We start from the raw sequence: 20,367 nt of genomic DNA, 5'->3' as shown, positions 1-20,367 counted from the left end.
GCTTAATAGGGTTTTAAAAATAGATTATTTTAGCAACACATGGCCAATCTTGTATCATCTATTGCTGCCCACACCCACCCCATTTATTTTTAAGCATATATCAGATATATAATTTCATCTGTAAATACTAAAGTATGTATATCCAAAAGATAAGGATTCTTTTTAACACAATGAAAATACCTTTCTCACACTTAAAAAATGAGCAATAGTTCCTTAGTATTAATCATCTAGTAAGTTTTTAATACTTTACAATCTAATTGTTAACTTTCAGTTTAAGTTGCTGTTTTATTTACTTTAATTACTCATATCCTTAAAGAGTTTTTTTTCTTTTCTTCTTTTTTTTTTTTTTGAGACAGAGTCTTGCTCTGTCATCCAGACTGGAGTGCAGTGGCGCGACACAGCTCACTACAGCCTCTACCTGTCAGGCTTAAGTGATCCTCCCACTTTAGCCTCCCAAGTAACTGGGACTACAGGTGATGCCACCACACCTGGTTAATTTTTTAAACTTTTTTGTAGAGATGAGGTCTCACACTATTGCCCAGGCTGGTCTCAAACTCCTGAGCTCAAGCAGTCCTCCTGCCTCAGCCTCCCAAAGTGTTGGGATTACAGGTGTGAGCCACAAACTTGGCCTCCTTCAAGTATTTTTAAATTAATGTCTTTTTTTTTCTGTTCAAATTTAGTGTACATGTTCCCCCCAAGAGTTGTAATGAAACTAAAACTGTCTTTTGCTTTTGATGCCTTTGTTCAATTTGAAAAACCTGAATAAATGGCTGGATGTCTTCATCTTCAGATTTAAATAATGATTCAAGTATATATTGTTGAGTTTTACTATATAAAGAATGGAAAGCTCTTAATTTCTTGATTGTAATAGCAAAGTCATGCAAGTCACAAATCATGATAACAATTACTTTTTTCAAGTGCTTTTCTATATCTTGTCTGACTTTAATATTTTTGTTTTACATAGGTGTCTAATTAATAGAAGATGGCAAAGCCCAGCCACAGCAGCTACGTCCTTCAGCAGCTAAACAACCAAAGAGAATGGGGTTTTCTCTGTGACTGTTGTATTGCAATTGATGACATTTACTTTCAAGCACACAAGGCAGTTCTAGCTGCCTGTAGCTCCTATTTTAGAATGTTTTTCATGAACCATCAACATAGTACTGCACAACTGAATCTCAGCAACATGAAAATTAGTGCAGAATGTTTTGATCTCATTTTGCAATTTATGTATTTAGGAAAAATTATGACAGCTCCCTCCAGTTTTGAGCAGTTTAAAGTGGCAATGAACTACCTACAGCTGTACAATGTTCCTGATTGTTTAGAAGACATCCAAGATGCAGATTGTTCTAGTTCAAAATGTTCCTCTTCTGCTTCCAGCAAACAGAACAGCAAAATGATATTTGGTGTAAGAATGTATGAAGATACTGTGGCTCGAAATGGCAATGAAGCCAACAGGTGGTGTGCAGAGCCAAGTTCAACAGTAAATACACCACATAATAGAGAGCCTGATGAAGAGTCTTTACAATTAGGTAATTTTCCTGAGCCACTATTTGATGTATGTAAAAAAAGTTCCGTGTCCAAATTATCTACTCCAAAAGAACGTGTGTCAAGACGCTTTGGGCGGAGTTTTACCTGTGATAGCTGTGGATTTGGTTTTAGCTGTGAAAAATTATTAGATGAGCATGTGCTGACCTGTACTAACAGACATTTATACCAAAACACAAGATCTTACCATAGAATAGTAGATATTAGAGATGGAAAAGACAGTAACATCAAAGCTGAATTCAGTGAAAAAGATTCTTCTAAAACATTTTCTGTACAGACGGACAAATACAGAGGAGACACAAGCCAGGCTGCTGATGATTCAACTTCAACCACTGGAAGCAGAAAAAGTAGTGCAGTGGAGTCTGAAATAGCCAGCGAAGAGAAAAGCAGAGCTGCTGAGAGGAAAAGGATTATTATTAAGATGGAGCCAGAAGATATTCCTACAGATGAACTGAAAGACTTTAACATTATTAAAGTTACTGATAAAGACTGTAATGAATCCACTGACAATGATGAATTAGAAGATGAACCTGAAGAGCCATTTTATAGATACTATGTTGAAGAAGATGTCAGCATTAAAAAAAGTGGCAGGAAAACTCTAAAACCTCGAATGTCAGTAAGTGCTGATGAAAGAGGTGGTTTAGAGAATATGAGGCCCCCTAACAACAGCAGTCCAGTACAAGAGGATACTGAAAATGCATCCTGTGAGCTGTGTGGACTTACAATAACCGAGGAGGACCTGTCATCTCATTACTTAGCCAAACACATTGAAAATATCTGTGCATGTGGTAAATGTGGACAAATACTTGTAAAGGGTAGGCAGCTTCAGGAACATGCTCAGCGATGTGGTGAGCCCCAAGATCTGACCATGAATGGGTTAGGAAATACTGAGGAGAAAATGGACTTGGAAGAGAATCCTGATGAGCAGTCCGAAATAAGAGATATGTTTGTTGAAATGCTAGATGATTTTAGGGACAGTCATTACCAGATAAACAGTATCCAAAAAAAGCAGTTATTTAAACATTCTGCCTGCCCTTTTCGATGTCCTAATTGTGGCCAGCGTTTTGAAACTGAAAATCTAGTGGTTGAACATATGTCTAGCTGCTTAGATCAAGATATGTTTAAGAGTGCCATCATGGAAGAAAATGAAAGAGATCACAGACGAAAGCATTTTTGTAATCTGTGTGGAAAAGGATTTTATCAGCGGTGTCACTTAAGAGAACACTATACTGTTCATACTAAGGAAAAACAGTTTGTTTGTCAAACATGTGGAAAGCAGTTTTTAAGAGAGCGTCAGTTGCGACTGCACAATGATATGCACAAAGGCATGGCCAGGTATGTCTGTTCCATTTGTGATCAAGGAAACTTCAGAAAACATGACCATGTACGGCATATGATTTCTCATTTATCTGCTGGTGAGACTATATGCCAGGTCTGCTTTCAGATATTCCCAAATAATGAACAGTTGGAGCAGCACATGGATGTTCATCTGTATACATGTGGAATATGTGGAGCAAAATTTAATTTGAGGAAAGATATGAGATCACATTATAATGCCAAGCATTTGAAAAGAACCTAAGTGATTTTCTACTGTACTAATGTTTAGGTGATAGCAGGTAAAACACCAAAGCAAAGGATATGAGCTATTTAGGAATTGATTATATAAGATGATTTGTTAGAAACAAATTTCAAGGCCCTTTTAACTTTAATATTTTTGTTAGGATTTTAAGTATCTACATGTAGGTATTAAATGTTTATCATTTTTGTTGTTTCTTAATAGAATTATTTGTTTTTAGTTTTTCTTAGCTATGATTAAAATTACTTTTTAAATGTAGACTACAAATGGTTGTTACCCATTCAATGACTATTAAACTTTAGTTTTTCATCAATAAGGTGATGACTTCACTATTTCTATGTGGGTTTTTTTTTGTTTTTTTTTTTTTTAAGGTTATGTGAAATTTTAAACCCAGAATCATTGGCCATTTCTGTTTAAATTTTTAAAATTCTTTAAGTAATTACTTGAAACTATCCCATTCACTTCTAGTGAGTTAACTACTCTTTATTCCCCCTTATTAATGAAATTCACATTCTTAAATTGACAAGCTTATTAGGCAAGTTAGGTGCACTGAATCTAACCTTTAAGGTTGACATGGGCTCAAACTTGGCCTAAAAAGATTGATGGACCTGAGGAAATTTTTATAAATGAATATTTCCTATAATTGATAAAATATTATCATTTAATTATCACATTTAAAACTTATATTAAGTGTAAATTCCAATGGCTTTACCTCACTTGAAAAATTAGTGAGGATAAGTCATTTTGTTTTGTGATATTAAATTTAACTATGATAGTTAATTAAAAAGACATATCTTGTATTCATTAAAAATATTTTAATTTAAAATATTCTGATTTCTAAAGTGTGTTAGTTTATCAATTATTTTTGTTTATAAATAGACTTTAATAGCTCTCTAAGAATATGACATCTAAAGGAAAAAATGATTTTTTACAATTACATACTTTTGGAATTTTGAGATTTGAGAAAGCTTCCATGTATATTGATAAATCTAATAAAATAAAGAGATCAATTATAAACCTGGTTGTTCTATAAAAGTAGAGTGCACAAAAAAATGTCTTGTGTTTTATACTGTCTTAAGGTTTGGAGGAAATGTGGCAAATTGCAGTTTATCGCCATTTATTATCATTTTTTTCTGTAAAAGACTATAAAACGAGGATTATAAAATAATCACAGTTTATCAATGGAAACAGTTTATCGTTTTTTTCAGTTAAAGTAGTATTATTGTTAGTTGTTGCTGACACAGGGTCTACATAATTACATGTGAATTAAAACATTGGCAAAACTGACCCACAATAAACACATCTATTGAATAGAATGCCTTTTAATGTGAGTTACTTGCAATGTAGTACCCTTTTCATAATGAAAGGGATTTTAATTAACTCCTAATTTTAAAAATATAAATTTGTGATTCTGAACACTAATTTGACAGCATTGCTCTTTTTGTTCACATCATATTTAAAGTATGCAAATCATATTTTGTATACAATTTACATAAAAGAACAAGTTGCCAAAAGAACTGAGAGACATACTGGCGAGTACAGATTTAGTTGAAAGCATTAGAGCACAATGTGAGCTCAGAGATTTGTGGGGATATGTTGAAGTGTTAAGTAAGGATAGGAACAGCACAGGAACCAAGTGCAGAATTCAAATAATGGGAAATAGGCAGGGGACGGGTAGAATACACACAAAAATTAAAACTTTAACAGCAAAAGCAGGAAAAGTGATTCATCTTACTCTTACTTAGATACAATAGTTTACCAAGTAATTAAATTTGAAATCCAACTTAAAATGAAATGTGGTATGTATATTACTGATAGGAACCAGATAAAAGTTCTCTAACCCAGAGACCATCAGAGAGTAGTATAAAGAGATCAGATAAACCAAGTTTCCAAACTACAGTGTATAGTATCATAATGGACATAATTTTCTTTGAGATCACTTTTTTTGTGACTTCAACATTTTTCTTGCAGTGGCTTTCCCCATCATTAAAGAATAAGGCTTTTTCTAAATACTACCAGTCTTTGAAGAATAATCTATTCCATTAGGAAGGGGGCTTAATTTAGTGTTTTGACATGTACTAACAGCTGACAATTAGCAAGCAAATATATAAACTTTACTGTCTAATTTTACATGACAGATGTTTATAGTTTTAGAAAGCCATACCTCAATTTATTTTTTATTTTGTTTTTATTTTTTTTGAGACGGAGTCTCACTCTGTTGCTCATACTTCTTGGCTCACTGCAACCTTCACCTCCCAGAATCAAGCAGTTCTGTGCCTCAGCCTCTGAGTAGCTGGGATTACAGGCGCACGCCACCACGCCCGGCTAATTTTTGTATTTTTAGTAGAGATGGGGTTTCACTGTCTTGGCCAGGTTGGTCTTGAACTCCTGACCTTGTGATCCACCCACTTCAGCCTCCCAAAGTGCTGGGATTACAGGTGTGAGCCACCTTAATGTTTTTTTTCTGAGTTTCATGTTTCACAGAACATACTTTTTTTGTTTTGGAACTAGCTACAGGGAAGCACAGGCTTCTCTAAAGTAGAATGTACAGTTCTCCTTATCAAGGCAAAAAGTTAACTTAAAGACTACTTGCTTTTTAAAATTAGGGAGAATGAAAAATATCCAGCACTTTTCTCCAGCCCAGTTCTCCAACCCAGTTCCTTCATATCTCCTTCCTCTCCTGGGGCAGAGCTGCAGAGCTGTCATTCCTTGCTGTTGCTTCTTGCCCTCCCTGGGTGTGAAGATAATGAAAGAAGTTTGTAGAAGCTGCCAGATCTTCTGCCTTTGTAACTTAGGTGTTTAGGTTCCAAATATAAAAATGAAAGGAGAATCTACAGAGATAGATAGTGGAATCAAATTCTCTTTCTGTCTCATGAACACTGTGAGACTCTTTTGCTTTGGCCCTTTTATTCTACACAGCAAGAAAACCCAGAGGAATGGTTCGCAAGTTTGCCATCAATTATAGTACAATACAACTTGCATGTTCTACGATTACTTAGTAAACAGGACTAAGAATCTCAGAAATTAGGCCGGGCGCGGTGGCTCAAGCCTGTAATCCCAGCACTTTGGGAGGCCGAGACGGGCAGATCACGAGGTCAGGAGATCGAGACCATCCTGGCTAACACGGTGAAACCCCGTCTCTATTAAGAAATACAAAAAACTAGCCGGGCGAGGTGGCGGGCGCCTGTAGTCCCAGCTACTTGGGAGGCTGAGGCCGGAGAATGGCGTGAACCCGGGAGGCGGAGCTTGCAGTGAGCTGAGATCCGGCCACTGCACTCCAGCCTGGGTGACAGAGCGAGACTCCGTCTCAAAAAAAAAAAAAAAAAGAATCTCAGAAATTAATAAAGCACAACCAAGGCAGCAGTGGGTTAGGACTCAGAAATGTGTCTTTATCTCCCTCATGTTTTTAAGGTAAAAATATTCAGAGAGGCCAGGTGTGGTGGTTTGCATCTGTAGTTCCGGCTACTTAGGAGGCTGAGGCAGGAGGATCACTTGAGTTCAGGAGTTCCAGACCAGCCTGGGCAACATAATAAGACCCTATCTCTACAAAAAAAAATGTTTTTAATTAGCAGGGCATGGTGGCATGCACCTGTAGTCCCCAGCTACTCAGGAGGCTGAGGTGAGAGGACCAGTAGAGCCCAGGAGTTCAAGGCAGCAGTGAGCTATGATCATGCCATTGCACTCCAGCCTGGGTGACAGAGTGAGACTCCATCTCTGAAAAAAATTAGAAATGACGCACATGGGTTAAATGGTATATGGCAAATGTTTAATGTGTAACTAACAGTTTGAGTATGGACAAAAATTCAATTAGAAGAAAGAATTCCAGAGGGGCTAATTATTTTTTTTTAAAAAAAAAAGTTTGCTAGAGCAGTCAAGACACTAATTAAAAGGAAAAGTAGAGGCTGGGCACCAGCACTTTGGGAGGCCAAGGTGGGTGGATCACCTGAGGTCAAGAGTTTGAGACCAGCCTGGTCAACATGGCGAAACCCCATCTCTACTAAAAATATAAAAATTAAGTGAGGCGCAGTGGCTCAAGCCTGTAATCCCAGCGCTTTGGGAGGATGAGGTGGGTGGGTCACGAGGTCAGGAGTTTGAGACCAGCCTGGCCAACACGGTGAAACCCCATGTCTACTAAAAATACAAAAAAATTAGCCGGGCATGCTGGTGCATGCCTGTAATCCCAGTTACTTAGGAGGCTGAGGCAGGAGAATTGCTTGAACCCAGGAGGTGGAGGTTGCCGTGAGCCAAGATCACACCACCGCACTCCAGCCTGAGTGACAGAGCGAGACTCCGTCTCAAAAAAAAAAAAATTGGCTGGGCATGGTGACATGCACCTGTCATCCCAGCTACTTGGGAGGCCAAGGTAGGAGAAACTCTTGAACTTGGGAAGTGGAGGTTGCAGTGAGATGAGATCACGCCACTGCACTCCAGCCTGGGCAACAGAGCAAGACTCCATCTCAAAAAAAAAAATTAATACACATGAAAAATCATGTTTTACTATAGCTAAAAAATATATGAACAGGATATAAGAATTGAATAAAAATCAAACATTTGAAAATTATAGGTGAAATGAGTAGGGATTAAAAATAATATGATTATAATTATAGAATGCCTAATGGAACAATTTTATGAACATGCCAAGGATATGCCTAAATAATTGAGATTTTTGTAAGTGATGAGAGAGGAAAAAATAATTTAGATACTATCTTTTATATTCTAAAAAAGTAGGAAGAGAAGCTGGTGGTTGTTGACAACTTTTTCCCTGGTTAAACAATACTTATTCCTCTAAGTCAGTAGTTAAGGAACTTCGTATTTAATAAATTTCTGGAAAATCTCACCCAAAACCAGTTTAACCGTTGTAGTATTTAAATTAAACATAAAACTTGTGTCACTGTTGTTAACAAAAAGCCAAATCACTACCAAAAGAAAAAAATCTGAGTGTATGTGCACACATGGTTGAAAATAAAGAAATCTGGTATACCTAATTTTAACTGGGTTTTTATCATGAATTAAAAGTGAAAACTTTTTTTTTTTTGACATTCATCTATTTTGATCAGTTCCTCAACTTTCCTTACTACTCCCATCTCCTTTGTAACATATGCTTCTCAGTGACAAATGGCCTGTGCTCTCCAGGCATCCTAGCATCAACAACTTCTAGGATTGCAGGGTACCAAAAAGCTCTGGGGGAACATATGCTTGTAGAATCCCTCCTACATCCTTGATAACCTGAGGTGCACTAAACTGGGGATGATAGCATGAATGCCAGGAAACTAAAGCAAGTAGGGTTATATTTGGTGTTAAGAACTTGAAATTGCATCCCATATTTGGGAACCCATGATCCATCCATCCTAGGGCTGTCAATAACCTCAGCATCCATTTATTTAGCACTCTCTATACTCCGTGAAGTGCTCTACATACATAATTTTAATTAATCCCTACAGCCTTATGAGGTAAGTATCATACTAATTTTCCAGATGGGGGACTGAGGTTCAGAGAGATTATTTTTCCTAAATCACACAGAAACTATATATATTAGAGCTGGAGTTTGAACCTAGGTTTCTGACTTCTACATTCCTGTACTCCACCTACCAAGAAGTATAAAGAAGGGCCTTTCAGCCTAGGAACACATGTGATAAAGCTCCTATGAGACTGTGCTCCTTGTTCATCTGTCAACTGCTGTGCCTGGTAAGGTGGCTAGTAATAGTGGGTACCCAAGTAACATGCTGAATAATGTGAAAACATGTGAGTGGAAAACAAAACTTTATTTAAATGGTTGATTAAGAATGATGTTTTAGAAATAAATAAAAAATGCTGTTATTTTTTGATTTTCCTTCATTTAAAACAGTTAGTGGTACTGTCAGCCATTTTGAGGGGCCCATAGTAGGTGCTCAATTAAAAATTAATTTGAATTCAACTTCCACATTTCTGTGTCTGTGACCTTTTCATCCCTTATTTTCCCTATTCCTGTCCTTTATGTTTTAATCTCCCACCAATCTCCATTTCCTTTTATTGGTTATGAGACTGTTGAGATGAAGGACTCAAATCATTTGAAAATAAATATTCCCAAGAAAAAGCAGGATAACAGAATAACCAGTTTCCTCTTTTTGCCTTAACAGATGATGTGGATAAGAAATTCATCATTTTAGCCAGGCACGGTGGCTCACACCCATAATCCCAGCACTTTGAGAGGCTGAGTTGGGAGGATTGCTTAAGCCCAGGAGTTTGAGACCAACCCTGGCAACACAGCGAAACCCATCTCTACAAAAATTTAAAAATTAGCTGGGCATGGTGGTGCATGCCTGTAGTCCCAGTTACTTGGGAGTCTGTGGTGAGAGAATTGCTTGAGCCTGGGAGGTCGAGGCCACAGTGAGCTGTGGTTGTGTCACTGCAGTCCAGCCTGGGCAACAGAGCGAGACCCTGTCTTAAAAGATAAATAAATTCATCATATCTTTGACTAATAAGCAGAATAACCCCCTCCCCCAGTTACCATATGTGATTGATTTGATTAAGATTTATAGAGCAATCTAAGTTTGCCTAAAAACAAAAGTTAGTTAATCTAGCCACTTATAATTCAATTTCCCAAAATACCTATGGATTTCTAGGGTAAACTTATAGAGACAGTTTTACTCATAAAACAAATGAAAGATAATTTCAGGAAATGACACATAGCTGCATAACCACCCTAACCTAGCAGCAAATTTTTAAAAAGGTTATTTAATGGTTTAAGTGAAACAATCTCCCTCAATTTAATATTATTTTAACTTTATGCATCTATTACCTGATTTCTATACTACTATGTTAAACCTACTGCTTTAATGATCTGGCTACCATCTGCCAAATGTCACTTTTCAAGTAAGAACAGAAGAATGACATGGTGAAGATTCTGTGGACAATGTCTATATAATCATTTAAGCATTAAATATAAACTAAACGATAATAGCAGCTTGTAAATTAATGCCAATTCTGGCCGGAAGCAGTGTCTCAGGTGGCTCACACCTGTAATCCCAGCACTTTGAGAGGGCGAGGCAGGTGAATCACCTGAGTTTAGGAGTTCGAGACCAGCCTGGCTAACCTGATGAAACCCCTCTACTAAAAACACAAAAAATTAGCCGGGAGTGGTGGTGCATGCCTGTAGTCTCACCTACTCTGGAGCCTGAGGCAGGAGAATCGCTTGAACCTGGGAGATGGAAGTTGTACTGAGCTGATATCGTGCCACTGTACTCCAGCCTGGGAGACAGACAGACTCCATCTCAAACAAACAAACAAAAATTTAATGTTAATTTTGAACAAACAATACCACTCACATTTATATGCACACAATTGGTTGAATTTAGCATTAAGAAGTTCAAATCCTACTTAAATTGTTTCCTTATTCAGGAGAACCAAATCACTGTAGTCAATTAGTAGTGTCAAAATTGCTCATTCTTTCCATCAAAATCCACCACAGATCACTAAGGGACAGAAAGCCATTATAATTTCTCATCATCCGTCTCAATTGTTGACCAAAAAAGATAGTATGAAGATTACAATTAAATAGTTGGCTCTGAACTGAACGTATCAATGTACTAATCATTATTGTATTAAGTGAAAACACAGGAATGTCTAGGGCCAAAGGATGACCAAAATTTAAAAGATTATTTCATATCAGAGTCAGGGATATTAATAATTTTATGTGAGAAAATTTGCAGTTTGTTTTCTCCTTTTTGAGGAAGGAACAGTTATACAGCTTACAAAGCCCCCACTTACTTAAAAAGTTAACGTGTTTTTGTTCTCCTTAAACCAACTTTTCATATCAAACACAATCAGGAGAGCTCATTTTTAGATAATAGAAACATTAATTCTAAGCATCCAGATTATGAACCATCTTTTTTTTTTTTTTCAAAAGCTTATGTTCCCTGATGTGAGCAAAACATCTTAAGACAGAATTTATTTTATTAAAAAAAAATTTTTTTTATTAAGGATCTTATTATGAGGGCAAAGCACTGTTGCCAAAAATACGATTTTACTCAGAATCACTAGGGCAGGTTAGGAGGCTTATAAGCCTAGGAATTTGCAGAAAAACCCCTCCTCTTCTTTTGTGTGTGTATTTGTATGTGTGTGTATGCTTCATTTTCATTTGCAGAGTGGCTGAAGACAGTAAAAAGAATATGAACTTTAAAAAAAATTGTTAGATTTATGTTTCAATCAGAGATTTGTCATTAACAAGTTAAAGTACATTGTAAAATTATTTTATTTGAAGGAAAACACTTCTTAACTGCTTCCTTCCTCCCTACTTTCCTCTACTTGTCTGACCCCTATCTTTTTTTATGTTATATATTTATATGTCCTACTGATAGATTAATAAGAACATCTTATATTTGAACGGTACAAGTTACATTCAGGAAGTAATTAATTTAAATTCTAGGGGCTATGCTTGTGTTTCCATGCTCTGTTCTGTTAACAGTGTGTTGGCCTAGTGCCAAAGCCAAGAAATTCTGATCTAAGAATTATGTTGTATCTTGTAGAGCAGTCAACTTGTAATATTATTTTTCTTGAGTTTTGTCTTTTTCTGTGTGGCAGTGGTGAAATAGGGCCTTCTAAACCTGTGGAGAAGTGAAAGATCTGAATTTGGAGAGGACATGGGGAAGAATCAATCTTCAACAGATAATCTTTAAGTGCAGACCCAGGAATATCAGATCTGAAGTGGCACCATCTTTTCTGTCTTCCTGACAAACTTCATCAGCCCAAAAAGTTCCAGTTGCAAAGATCCAAGAAAACTCAGTAAAGATCACTTTGGAATCACTTTGTTGTAACAAAATTGATTCATGGTGACTCTCTAATATTTGTGTAAATCTGCTAAAGAAAAGTAACTAGAAAATTCATACAACATCAGTGGTTACAGCTATACTAAAATAAAACTTTATATGCTAATTATCTTCAAGGGTCTTTCTAAAATAAAAGGGGTTGTTAGGCTACTGCAAATATAAAGAGACATAATCACAAATCTATTTATATAGATATATATAATTCTAAACTTAAAATCACTAGAATTGTAGCTTAAATATTACGAAATGTACTTAGGCAACTTAAAAAGTTACACCAAAAATCTGTAGTTTAGAGTGTAAGAAGTAATGGGTACAGAGAAAAAAATTTAAGATCAATATTTTAACAGGATAATTTGGTTATTACTCACTATAGTAAAACACTTGCCCTTCTTCCTTTTCCACTGTAAATGCCAGTCACAATCTTGATCATTTATATTAATGAAACTCCTTTTTAAATCTGTTAACTTGAAGGAGAATAGAAGTGGTATTACTTCAATAGTAGTAGATTTCCACAAATCAGACACATTATTTTTTTCTGAACTTGGCAGTATAACCTAATAAGGCAGAATTAGTTTCTGTTAAAGTACTTATTCTCAATATTTATGTATAAACTATGCTTCTCAGCTTTCAAATTTCAAGATAAAATTTAAGTATTCAACGAAACGATGGTTAACAGATTTTTAAAAATCTTTAATGGAGAAGTTAAATATTTGGTGAGATTTTAGCTTGGCTATAAATGCTTTGTTTTATACATATATATGCACATATACACATTACTTAACCATATGCATTTTATTTCCTTATTCTGAATATACTTGTAGTTTTACTTCTTTCTGTTTATGTACCCAATTCCTTATGATTTTTCTTTTTTACTTTCTTCTGCTGAACACTTACTTTTTAAAAATTTATTTATTTTTTATTATACTTTAAGTTCTAGGGTGCATGTGCACAACGTGCAGGTTTGTTATGTATGTATACATGTGCCATGTTGGTGTGCTGCACCCATTAACTCGTCATTTACATTAGGTACATCTCCTAATGCTATCCCTCCCCACTCCCCCCACCAATTCCTTATGATTATTTTGTTTCTTCTGCAATATCAAGATGTTATATATTTTGAGAAATGCTTATTTTTATGACTATTTATTCCAATGTTTTAACAAGAAGCACAGAGATTTGCAGTATTCTTAATAGTATGTACAGAAGTTACATAATTTAAAAAACCCTCACTATAAAGTAGGATAACTTGAATATTCATTCTAATAATTATACTAAGTGAAAATCTAAGAGTTAATTGCAATGTGATAGTGGGTAGAAAGAAGAGAAAAACCCACTGAAGTGTTCAAATACATGTGAATTCAACTGCTTTAAGAGAAATAAAACAAATAAGCCTAGGGAAGTGTTAGAGTCTAAAAAACCCTAGAGTTAATCTCTTTTGGGAACATGAGGAGGTGTACAGAACTGCAGACTTCTAAACATAAGTAGGAAAAAGAAAAATAAAAGAATATTACCAATAATTAAAGGTGCCAGATCAAAGGAGTAATAAATCAACAAATAATTTTTGATTGACTGGTGGAATTAGATTTACTAAATAAAAATGGCTTAAATTTTGACTGTACTAACTATAAATGTAATGAATTATAATAATTATAAATGGTATAAATGCATTCTACAATGTGATTATTTTCTGTATTTTAGTATACAGTATAAAATGGAATTATTGGGTTAAAGTACTTTTGTTACATTTTTTAATCCATTGTTTTTACCTAATAAAATTTCCTCCTCTATATTCCAAAGTTAAATTGTCTGTATATTACTTTTATTTATACTGTATTTTTTTCAATCTGGCCATTGAAAAAAATTACTAGTTTTGAAAATTATTAACTCCTTCCATCCTCTAATACCACAATAATAAGTATCTGATATAGCTAAGATGATGTTCTCAGGTAGCTTAAGATGTGCACAAAGAGAATTAACTAAAATTCTTATTGCCAGATCCTGATTTCTTTCAATATAGAAGAATGATCTGTTACTCAGCCTGGAAAGTAGTGGCAAGATTATAGCTCGCTGTAACCTCAGACTCCTGGGTTCAAGGGATCCTCCCACTTTAGCCATCCTAGTAGCTAGGACTATAGATTCCCACCACGATGACTGCTAATTTTTAAAATTTTTTGTCGAGATGGGGTCTCCCTGTGTTGCCCAAGTTGGTCTTGAACTCCTGGGTTCAAGTCATCCTCCTGCCTTGGTCTCCCAAGTGCTGGGATTACAGGTATGAGCCACTGCATCTGGCCTGGGTTTCCTTCTTAATACACAAAGAAATAATTATTTATAAATATCCACTGATAAAGTGTTCAGCTCTTTCGGAGGCTTAATTCATTTTTCAAATAACAAACACAATGTACTGTTCAGAGAAATAACTTATTTGCCAGTATAATTCATTTTTTTTCAGTTTAAGAATTAAATAAGTATTAACAATAATTGCATATTGAATCTGATTCTCCAAGTATAGGACAGCCTCACTTTTTCCAGATTATTTCAGTCTCTTCCACAAGGGTCTATAAGGTTAGCACTAAAAGCTGAAGTAGGTACAATTTGTCTGCTATTGTCATAGATTAACTTCTCTTCTGGAAAAAGCCTTCCAGGTTCAGGTCTCTTACCCTTCCATACCAGGCATAGAAGTGTCTTACCCCAGCCTACTGTGTATCTACAGCTTAACTGTAACTCCAAGACTGAATTTTTTAAGACTTTAAAGAAACAAATGGCAAGTTTTTTCCTGTAGTGATAGGTGAAGAAATATTTTGGGACACAGCACTTTGTAAGAATTATAAAATGGCAGTATTTATAGAGATCTTTAAGATAATCATTAGTTGAACTGCAGTTTGCTCAAGGGCCCTCAAATGAGAGGCTGTTATTCCATCTTTTCTTCAGGCCAACATTATCTCCTCAAGAAAATCTACAACCCTTGTGAAGGTTGTGCCTGTGTAGAGATTGAGAGGATTTTAGGAAAATTCACAAGTTTGGCATTTTTTTCCCTAGTAATTCTGCAAAAATTTATTATTGCTCAGTCTCCTTAGGGCAGGTCTAATACTCAGGCACATAGTTTTAGGCCATATCTTATTCACCTTTGTATCTCTAGTACAAATATTTTCAGATATGACTTTATTTCAACTTTTGGTCTCTGCAGTGTCATTTAGTACAGAAATATAAGAGGTAGGCAGAGTATCTTCCTACTATAAAGAAAAAAATGAAGTTATTATTTTCAGTTTTTTTGTTAAATAATGTGTCTCAGGTCACTTTTAATAGTAAAATACTAAGCTAGTGATTTACTACTGCTTTCCAAGCACTCTTCTGGGTGCTAGGAATTAATTACAGAGGATTTGACATATGTTAAAGCTCTTGTTTTTCCCACCATTTAATCTTGTGGTACCTTAGTCTTTGGATTTAAAAAATACTTTAAAACACCCTAGTATTTATAATCTGCCAAAGAGTGAGTTCACTTGTTGAAAATCAGTAATAATTTCTATGTAAGACTAATAAACTTTGTTTCAACTGTTGATATGGTTTGGCTGTGTCCCCACCCAAATCTCACCTTGAATTGTAGCTCCCATAATTCCCATGTGTTGTGGGAGGGACCTGGTGAAAGATAATTGAATCATGGGGGTGGTTTCTCCCATATTATTCTTGTGGTAGTAAGAGCTGATGGTTTTTATAGGGGAAACCCCTTTCGCTTGGTTCTCATTCTCTCTTGCCTGCTACCATGTAACTGGTGGTAGTGAGTAAGATCTGATTTTTTCTTTTTTTTCAGCATCCAAAATCTTTTTAATAAGAGAGTAGGATCCAAGGTTAGTTTTTGTAGCCTCGGCTGGCCTGTCGGCCTCTGGTGCACTAGAACTTTCACCCCTTGGAGCAGACGTAGGGTTTGGTGTGGCTGTGTGGGGTTCCTGGGCCTTGCTGAAATACTGGTACACCTTTCAGCCCTTGCAAGGACTGGAAAGCAGGACGGTACCACAGCCCTTGGGGGTGTCCAGGGGCAAGATCTGATGGTTTTATAAGGGGAAACCCTTTTGCTTGGTTCTCATTCTCTCTTGCCTGCTGCCATGTAAGATGTGACTTTTGCCTTCTGCCATGATTGTGAGGCCTCCCTAGCCATATGGAACTGTGAGTCCACTAAACCTCTTTTTCCTTTATAAATTACCCAGTCTTGGGTGTCTTTATCAGCAGTGTGAAAATGGACTAATATAGCTGTTAATAGTGAAGTTCTCAAAATCAATTGTAAAAGTACAGTAAGGAAACTTAGAAAAATTACTGATAATTCTACCTTCTAGATAACTAATTTTGATGCATTTTAAATCTATATAAGATTATCCTATATATAAGAAGATACAAGTTTCATATATTTTGTTCACTTAATTATACCAAGAAAATTTTCCCATGTCTTTAAAAATCTTGCAGACCATGTTTATGGCTGCGTAAGAATTCATCATATGCATGCACTAAAATTTAGGTAATCTCTTATTTTTGGATATTTAAACCCTTTCCTTTCTATTATCATTAACATAAATAATACTACCTGCATTTTCTATTATTTCCTTAGAATAAATCCCACGATGAGTAATGCTAAATAAAAGGCATGATCATATTTAATGTAAAGAAAAAATATTGGCCAGGTACGATGGCTCACTACTATAATCCCAGCACTTTGGGAGGCTGAGGCTGGTGGATGGTTTGAGCTCAGGAGTTCGAGGCCAGCCTGACCAACATGGCAAAACCCCATCTCTACAAAAATACAAAAATCAGCTGGGCATGGTGGTGCATGCCTGTAGTCCTAACTACTCCAGAGGCTGAGGTAGGAGGATCGCTTGTGCAAGCTGTGAGCCGCCACTGCATTACAGCCTGGGTGACAGAGAAAGTCCCTGTCTCTTAAAACAAACAAACAAATTAAAAAAAAAAAACCCCAAAATACAAATACAGTGTATTTTTTGGGAAAATCTTAGGATGCCACTTAAACTATGGAACATATGAAACATAAATTAGAGCAGAAAAAAGTCTACACGGCTAATGAAAATGCGGGTATAATTGCTACTGTGGTTTCAGAAAGCTGTGTTAAAGATGAATGCGGTGGTCAGATTGCAAGATGTGTTTGTAATAACTGGGCACAGAGGTAGCACAGTTACTGTGCAAAAGAAACTATTCCTCTGAAGCTCTAATTTTAGTGTTTCTATGTGAGAACCCTGGCCTGCTTGCTCTTTTGCAATCTTGGTTTGCTTGAAGCAAGTGTGTGAGGGCTGACTGAATGCAAGAGATCTAAAGAATTTGTGTTTCTCACATTCTTTTTTCAGTTGTAGCTGAGACTGTATCTCTAAGCATATATCATCAGTTGTACAAAGAATATGCATTGCTTCCAGCCCACTAATTCCCTCTTTTCTAAAAAAGAAAAGAAAAGAGAAAAGAAAAACTCAGGCCTGTAATGCCAGCATGTTGGGAGGTCAAGATGGGCAGACAATTTAAAGTCAGGGGTTCAAGACTAGCCTGGCAAACATAGTGAAACCCTGTCTCTACCGAAAATACAAAAATTAGACAGGTGTGCTGGTGCACATAAGTAACCCAGCTATCTGGGAGGGTGAGGCATGAGAATCTCTTGGACCCAGGAGGCAGAGGTTGCAGTGAGCCACTGCACTCCAGCCTGGGAGACAGAACAAGACTCTGTCTCAAAAAACAAACAAACAAATACCCCCCCACCCCGAAACTACACAAAAGAGAAGAATTTCCAAGAATAAAATCAAGAGATCTGTACTCACAATTCATGACAGTTTCAATTAGAAAAGTCTGGGTTTTATCCTTGTTTTCCTAATATTTTCTTTTCTTTTTTTTTTCTTTTTTTTCTGAGACAGTCTTGCTCTGTTGCCCAGGCTGGAGTGCAGTGGTGTGATCTCAGCTCACTGGAACCTCCACCTCCTGGGTTCAAGCAATTCTCTGCCTCAGCCTCCCAAGTAGCTGGGATTACAGGTGCCCACCACCACGCCTGGCTAATTTTTGTATTTTTAGTAGAGACAGGGTTTCACCATCTTGGCCAGGTTGGTCTTGAACTCCTGACCTCGTGATCCACCCACCTCGGCCTCCCAAAGTGCTGGGATTACAGGCATGAGCCACCGTGCCCGGCCTTCGTAGTATTTTCTTTAAAAGGTCTCCTTTTTCGAAATTTTTTCAAATTCATGGAAAAGAGGATAGGAATTATGGTTAAAACTAGTACTAACTGATGACACTAACCGATTAATAGCAAATTATGTTCTTAAAAACTGGAAATGATATACACCACTACATAAAATAATCTTAAATGTTCATTGACTGACTTTATAGAATTCTGTCAACGTTACTTTTTGGTCACAGATAACTTCTGGGTTGACAAAAGCTTTTCTTGAGCGCCATTTCATACAGCTTTTACATGGCTGCACATCACTAGCCTGCTTTAAAGGATGGTGCTCCCAGCCCAAAGCCTCAGGAAAAAGACCATGGCCCAGAAAGCTCTGAGATGTATCCTATCCACCCGAAGAGCCTATTGCTTGCCTGTATCCCTCCCTTCTAGTGACACTAATCTTCTGTACAGAAATCCTAGTTCCCCAGCAAACACTGCTCTCATCTTCGCCCATACGCAATCTATGTAAAGAATGACTTTCCTACTCTTTGCTGGCGAACTTCAGCTCCTGGCTCAGGCATGCCACCTCTTCCAGGTAGCCCTTAGCAACGCACTTTTCCCTCAGCCTGGTTGTGCTCCCTGTGTTCCCATGGCGCTTTGCTTTCAGTGCTTCTCCTAAATTATGTTTACCGCTTTATTAGACTCTCTACCTCTGAAAACCAGGCCATGTCATTTGGTTTTTACTGCCATGTAGTAGGTACCCGTTCAAGCTTGATGGAAGGACATCCCCAGCCTCCCCACACATATTATGTAAAGTGATCGCTGTCTTTGCATCCACCTGGAGACCATTTATTTTATTTTATTTTTTTGAGACGAAGTCTCGTTCTGTAGCCCAGGCTGGAGTGCAGTGGCGCGATCTCAACTCACCGCCTCCCAAGTATCTGGGACTACAGGGCGCGCGCCACCACGCCCAGCTAATTTTTGTATTTTTAGTAGAAACGGGGTTTCGCCATGTTGGCCAGGCTGGCCTCGGAACTCCTGACCTCGTGATCCACCCGCCGCGGCCTTTCAAAGTGCTGAAACTACAGGCATGAGCCTCCGCGCCCGTCCAGGAGCCTATTTATATGGGAGTCTGCTTCTACAGATTATCACCCGGTACCAGGGTATTTTCCAGATCTGTCCTCACATTCGTGTTAAACAGGAGGAAGTGGATCGCGCTCCTTTTCATCTATCTTCTCGGAGGGTTTATGCCTTCAATAGTAACCTCAGCACAGCCAAAGAAAATCATTCCATTCCATTGAGCGGAGTCAGAAACATGACTAGGTCACGATCACAACCGCGTGTGTGCCAGGGTGACCGAGACTGACTGACTTTATGGTGTTTCAACGTGTGGGTTTTGACTGATTATATTACAGGTTTTCCAGTCAAGAACTCAAAGCAGTGGATAAAGCACTTGCGACCTAAAATAAGCAATGGAATGAACAGGAAGGCGAAACCAGAGTTTAAAGCGGCAGGACAAACAGGAAAAAGAAAGAGTGAGGCAGGAAGCGTTTAAATGTAGGCTCCTCGGAGGACGAGTCGCCGCCACACCCGTCTGCCGTCCCTCCAGCCGCCCTCAGGCGGCGCGGGAAAACGGTCGGCCTCGCCCTGGGCTCAGGTTCTCTCCGCCCGCCAGGCAGTGGGTTTTGTTTGTTTGTTTTGTTGTTGTTGTTTTTGAGACGGAGTCTTGCTCAGTCACCCAGGCTGGAGTGTAGTGGCGCGATCTCGACTCACTGCAACCTCCGCCTCCCGGGTTCAAGCGATTCTCCTGCCTCAGCCTCCCGAGTAGCTGAGACTACAGGCACGTGCCACCACGCCCAGCTAATTTTTGTATTTTCAGTAGAGACGGGTTTCACCTTGTTAGCCAGGATGGTCTCGATCTCTTAACCTTGTGATCCGCGTTAAGCCAAAGGCTGGCATTACAGCCGTGAGCCACCGCGCCCGGCCCCAGACAGGCAGTTTTAATTGAGTGCTCACAACCACTGAGACTCAGCGAAGCACGCACCGTAAAATCCCAGGAGGCCGACCGCTGGTTCAAACTTTGTCTTTTATCCGCGTCCAAGAGATCCGCCCTCACCCCCTACCCCAGCCACGCCAACTCCCTATTCCCTCCCCTTGGACGGCGCGGGGGAAAACAAGCTGCTCGAGCGGTAGTTCTTCGGTGCAACCAACTCAGAATGAGTTCCTCCGCCCCTGCGTGCTCAGCGAGTCCGCACCCTAGCACTGAACTGCATTTAAAGCCTCAGGAATTGAGCTAACCCTCCCGGGGG

At 37.8% G+C, this 20,367-nt stretch overlaps 1 protein-coding gene and 1 long non-coding RNA gene across 4 annotated transcripts in view; one reads left to right on the top strand and one right to left on the bottom strand.

The window, feature by feature from the left end:
• LOC116272626 (zinc finger and BTB domain-containing protein 1) overlaps positions 1 to 12,031 on the top strand; it is a 26,586-nt gene extending 14,555 nt beyond the window's left edge. For 2 of the 3 annotated variants that reach the window (XM_031661375.1, XM_031661376.1), the window contains one exon: positions 965 to 4,437. In XM_031661375.1, coding sequence (XP_031517235.1) covers positions 983 to 3,124 — 2,142 coding nt within the window. In that variant the 5' untranslated portion in view covers positions 965 to 982 and the 3' untranslated portion in view covers positions 3,125 to 4,437. Of the gene's footprint in view, positions 1 to 964; positions 4,438 to 11,680 lie in introns of those variants that run through there. The other variant, XM_031661377.1, reaches the window with a different exon arrangement.
• Positions 10,329 to 20,367, bottom strand: LOC103886305. The gene is made up of 3 exons (XR_002523389.2): positions 20,103 to 20,367; positions 12,294 to 12,389; positions 10,329 to 10,370 (listed from the first exon to the last, which is right to left on the bottom strand). It is a non-coding gene; the product is annotated as an uncharacterized LOC103886305 (long non-coding RNA).

Source organism: Papio anubis, unplaced genomic scaffold (assembly GCF_008728515.1).
Source record: "Papio anubis isolate 15944 unplaced genomic scaffold, Panubis1.0 scaffold142, whole genome shotgun sequence".
NCBI classification, from domain to species: domain Eukaryota; kingdom Metazoa; phylum Chordata; class Mammalia; order Primates; family Cercopithecidae; genus Papio; species Papio anubis.
The sequence above is the reverse complement of the archived record's forward strand: the minus strand, read 5'-3'. Positions and strand labels throughout refer to the sequence as shown.